Genomic DNA, 5703 nt, shown 5'->3' on the forward strand with positions numbered 1-5703 from the left:
AAAAAAAAAAAAAAAAAAAAAAAAAATCAATCCTAAGAGCCTTTTCACAAAAAGGTTCTAGAATTTACATAATTTAGCATGATTTTTGTGGAACAAAATCTCACTGTGTTTCATGATAAAAACTAGAAAGAGAAGGGAAGTTCCGGCCCGGGACAGTGGCTCACACCTGTAATCCCAGCACTTTGGGAGGCCGAGGTGGGTGGGTCACCTGAAGTCAGGAGTTTGATACCAGCCTGGACAAAATGGTGAAACCCTGTCTCTATTAAAAATACAAAAATGGGCAAGGTGTGGTGGCTCACACCTGTAATCCCAGCACTTTGGTAGGCCAAAGTGGGTAGATCAACTGAGTTCAGGAGTTCAAGACCAGCCTGGCCAACATGGTAAAACCCCTTTTCTACTAAAGATACAAAAGAAAATGTGCTGGGCGTGGTGGCAGGCGCCTGTAATCCCAGTTACTTGGGAGGCTGAGACAGGAGAATTGCTTGAACTCAGGAGGCGGAGTTTGCAGTGAGCTGAGATTGCACCATTGCACTCCAGCCTGGGTAACAAGAGCAAAACTCCTCATCTCAAAAAAAAAAAAGAAAGAAACAAAACAAAACAAAAATGAGCTGGGCATGGTGGCATGTGCCTATAATCCCAGCTACCCAGAAGGCTGAGGCAGGAGAATCGCTGGAACCCAGGATGCGGAGGCTGCAGTGAGCTGAGATCATGCCACTGCACTCCAGCCTGGATGACAGACCAAGATTCTGTCTCAAAAAAAAATAGAGAAGTTTCTCAGCCTGATAAAGGGCATCTATGACAGACCCATAGCTAACATCATACTCAGTGATGAAAGACTGAAAGCTTTCCCTTTAAGATCAAGAACAAGACAAGGATGTCTGTTCTTGCCACTTCTATTCAGCATTGTCCAGGATGTACCAGCCAGGGCAGTTAGGCAAGAAAAAGAAATAAAAAGTCGTTCTGATTAGAAAGGAAGTAAAACTATCTCTGTTTGCAAATGGCATGGTGTATGTAGATCATCCTAAACAATCCACAAGAAAACTAACAGAGCTAATAAATAAGTTCAACATACAAAAATCAATTGTGTTTCTATATACTGGTAATGAAGAATTGGAAATGAAAGTAAAACAATTTTATTCATAATAGTATCAAAAGGAATAAAATATTTAGAAACAAATCTAACAAAAGAAATGGCCTTGGCCGGGCATGGTGGTTAACACCTGTAATCCCAGCACTTTGGGAGGCTGAGGCGGGCAGATCACGAGGTCGAGAGATCGAGACCATCCTGGCCAACATGGTGAAACCCCATCTCTACTAAAAATATAAAAATTAGCTGGACATGGTGGCACATGCCTATAGTTCCGGCTACTGGGGAGGCTGAGGCAAGAGAATCACTTGAACCCGGGAGGTGGAGGTTGCAGTGAGCCAAGATCGCACCACTAGACTCCAGCCTGGTGACAGAGCGATACTTCATCTCAAAAAAAAAAAAAAGAAATGGCCTTTTGTTAGATTTAAACTGATATGCTGAAAAATTACAAAACATTGCTGAAAGAAATTAAAGACTTAAATAAATGGAAAGACACCCATGTTCATAGATTGGAAGACTTAATATTATTAAGATGGCAATACTCTCCAAATTTATCCACAGATTGAACACAATCCCTATCAAAATCTTACCTGCCTTTCTTGCAGAAATTGACAAGCTGCTCCTGAAGTTCACATGGAAATTCAAGGGAATCAAAATAGGCAAAATTGGAGAACTTACATGCTGTGGTTTTAAAGCCTATTACAAAGCTGTAGTACTCAAAACTGCACAGAAATAAAAACTGGCATAAGGAGAGATATAGGTCAATGGAATAAAATGGAGAGTTCAGAAATAAACACATCTATTTATCATCAATTGACTTTCAAAGAGGGTACCGAGACTATTCAGTGGGGAAAGAATAGTGTCCATTCAATGAATGGTGCTGGGAAAAGGATATCTACATGCAAAAGAATGAAGCTGGGCACCTATTTCACACCATGTACAAAAGTTAAGTCTAAATGGTTCAACAGGCATGTGTAGTGCAGAAGAAAAAAAAAATCAGGTTCAAGTTAGCTTAGATGTGGTGCATGCCTATAGATAGGGGCACCACTTGAGCTGAGGAGTTTGAGGCTGCAATGAGCTATGATTGTGCCACTGCACACCAACTTGGGTGACAGTGAGACCCTGTCTCAAAAAGAAAAAAGAAATCAAATGGGTCAAAGACCCGAATCTTTAATATTGCATGATATTACTTATATAAAATATTTGGAACAGGAAAATTCACAGAGACAAGGAAGTAGGTTAGAGGTTACTGAGGATGGGATGGGGGCAGTGGGGAGTAGTTGCTTACTGTGCGCATTTTCTGTTTAAGAGGACATAAAACTTTGGAAATGATAGTAGACGTGGGTACACATTGTGAATGTCATTAACGCCACTGAATTTTATATCTAAAATGGTTAAAATGGTGTATGTTATGTTACATATATTTTACCACAATAAAAAAGTAAAAATTTGGCTGGACATAGTGGCTTACACCTGTAATCCCAGCACTTTGGGAGGCCGAGACAGGCAGATCATTTGAGGTCAGGAGCTTGAGACCAGCCTGGCCAACATGATGAAATGCCATCTCTACTAAAAATACAAAAATTAGCTGGGTGTGGTGGCGCACCTCTGTAATCCCAGCCACTCAGGAGGCTGAGACATGAGAATCGCTTGAACCGGGGAGGCAGAGATGGCGGTGAGCGGAGATCGCACCATTGCAGATGCAGAGGTTGAAATGAGCCAAGATGGCACCATTGCACTCCACCCTGGGCTACAGAGTGAGATCACTCTGTCTCAAAAATATTTAATAAACAACTAAAAAACAGTGAGAGGGCCGGGCACGGTGGCTCACGCCTGTAATCCCAGCACTTTGGGAGGCCGAGGTGGGCGGATCACAAGGTCAGGAGTTTGAGATCAGCCTGGTCAATATGGTGAAACCCCGTCTCTACTAAAAATACAAAAATTAGCCCTGCGTGGTGGCGGGTGCCTGTAGTCCCAGCTACTCAGGAGGCTGAGGCAGGAGAATCACTTAAACCTGGGAGGCGGAGGTTCCAGTGAGCCAAGATCGTGCCACTGCACTCCAGCCTGGGCGATAGAGCAAGACTCCATCTCAAAACAACAAAAAAAAAACAGTGAGATACCACTTCGTGCCCACTCAGATGGTTATAATAAAAAAAGATGAACAATAACAAGTGTTGGTGAGGATGTGGAGAAATTGGAACCCTATTGTTGATGATGGTGCAGCCACTTTGGAAAACAGTTTTTCCACCATTCCTCAAACAGTTAAAACATAATTACTGTATGACCCAGCAGTTTTACTCTTAAGTAAATACTCAAGAGAACTGAAAACATATGTCCACACAGAAACTTATGTGAGAATGTGTTCAGAGCATGATTCATAATAATCAAAAAGTAGACATAACCCAAATACCCATCATCTAATGAAAGGATAAACAATGGAATATTTTTGAATATAATGTATGTTGTATATACAGTAGGATATATACAATGGAGTGTTATTCAGCTATAAATAAGAGTGGAATACTGAATCATGTTAAACAGGGAAGAACCTTGAAAGCATGCTAAGTGAAAGAAAATAACAAAAGGCCACATATGCCCAGAATAAGTGAAAAAAGATACGGAAAATAAAGGAGTAGTTGCCAGAGGTTGTGGGAGGTGAATAATGGGAACTGTGTATTGTTTGGTATGTGGTTTCTTTTTGTTATTAGATAATAACAAAATTATTATTAGATGTTATGTAGATATTAGATAGTGGTGGTGGTTGCACAATGAATATACTAAAAATCACTAAATTGTACACATTAAAGGGGTAAATTTTATGACATGTAAATTATATCTCAAAAACCCACTCATGAACTAACATTTGTATTTCACATTAGATAAGCTTACTCTATCTATCTATCTATCTATCTATCTATCTATCTATCTAGGGTCTCACTGTGTCACCCAGGCTGGAGTGCAGTGGTACAATCCTAGCTCACTGCAACCTTGAGTTCCTGGACTTAAGCATTCCTCCCATCTCAGCCTCAGTACTGGTGCATATGGAGCCAGTACTACAGGCACACACCACCACACCCAACTAATTTTGTATAGAGATGGGATCTCACTATGTTGCCCAGGATGGTCTTGAACTCCCATCCTCAAGTGATCCTCCTGCCTTGGCCTCCCAAATTGCTGGGATTACAAGCGTGAGCTACCACACCTTGCAAGCTTTTTTTTTTTTTTTTAATTTATTTTTAAAGACGAGGTCTTACTATCTCTAGGCTCATCTAAAGATAGGTTGTCTAGGGCAGTCTCAAACTCCTGGACTCAAGCTATCCTTAGCCTCAGCCTCCAGAGTAGCTGGGACTATAGATGTATGCCACTGCACCCACCTCATAAAGCATTTTTTAGACACTCACTAATTTAGGGCAAAGTAGTCAGATTAATAGAATATTTGAGAAATGTAATTTCTTGGAAAATTCTGCAAATTTATTTCTGCTCAACCTATTACTAGTTTACATCTAAATGATTATATGCCAAAACCATTTTTTAGTTCACACCATCAAAGTCTTTATCGCAGTGATTAAAAATTACTGGACAAACTAATGAAGTGCCATTGTGTATCTGGACATAAGGATGGAGTAAGTGTTCTTAGGCCCACTGAAAATACCCCAGCCATTTATGTCAAAGCATTGTGGACCATGCACCATTTAAACCAGATGACAAGTCCCTTGATTAAAGAGCTGAGAATCAGCACTAATTTGTCTGTTGTACATCCCTCAAGAGTACTGTGGGGCACAAAGGTGCTTAGTGAGCGCGAGCTGATAGACGGGTTAAGCGCTGGGGACTTTGCAGTCAGACCAAAATTTAAATCTCAGCTCCATTAGCTCCTAGTGCCAGTGGCCTTGAACAAATTATTTGACCTCTTAGCCTTAGTCTCCTTATCTATAAATTGAGGGGTGGCACGAAGAGGGGGAGGAGAGGATGCGTGTAGCAGCATTTCCCTTGTAGGACTGAATGAGCTTATACATGTGGATAGCACACTCCAGCTTTTGGCCTGGAGTAAGTGGTCACTGAAGGTTAGTCACAGCTGTCAGTAACAATTCCCTCTTCCTGCTGGGTGTTCTCTTCCATTACAGACAGAGTGGGAAGCTTTGGAGCTGACGGATCACCAGTGGGCACTAGATGATGTCGAAGAAGAGCTCATGGCCAAAGACCTCCACTTCGAAGGCATGTTCAAAAAGGAATTACAGACCTCTATTTTTTGAAGACTGAGCAGGGATTAGCTGTGTCAGGAACTTGGCGTTGCACTTAACCTTGTAACTTTGTTTGGAGCTGGCACCTCTCAGAATAAAAAGGAGGATGCAAGAGCTGGCAGGCATGCAGCAAGGCTTGTTCTTGTCTGGGCTGGGTTCCCCTTTATGTTTGAAACTAGAGGAAATAGGAGTATGCTGGGCAACTTGTTATTTTTAAAATGTTGTAAATGTTCCTTTTGGTGACTCTAGTAATGAAAGTCAGAGAAAGGGGGAAACCTCAAGCTACTGATAATATATAAAATCTTGGCCGGGCACAGTGGCCCACGCCTGTAATCCCAGTACTTTGGGAGGCTGAGGTGGGTGGATCACGAGGTCAGG

The 5703-nt window shown here is 41.6% G+C and overlaps 1 protein-coding gene across 2 annotated transcripts in view; it reads left to right on the plus strand.

Annotated features, from left to right (window-relative positions):
• Positions 1–5454, plus strand: part of EMC3 (ER membrane protein complex subunit 3) — a 24689-nt gene extending 19235 nt beyond the window's left edge. Inside the window, exon 8 of one of the 2 annotated variants that reach the window (XM_011998572.1) lies at positions 5209–5454. In XM_011998572.1, coding sequence (XP_011853962.1) covers positions 5209–5337 — 129 coding nt within the window. In that variant the 3' untranslated portion in view covers positions 5338–5454. The remainder of the gene's footprint in view (positions 1–5208) is intronic. The other variant, XM_011998573.1, reaches the window with a different exon arrangement.
• Positions 5455–5703: the final 249 nt, after the last annotated feature.

This window comes from Mandrillus leucophaeus, unplaced genomic scaffold (genome assembly GCF_000951045.1).
Source record: "Mandrillus leucophaeus isolate KB7577 unplaced genomic scaffold, Mleu.le_1.0 Scaffold576, whole genome shotgun sequence".
NCBI lineage: Eukaryota > Metazoa > Chordata > Mammalia > Primates > Cercopithecidae > Mandrillus > Mandrillus leucophaeus.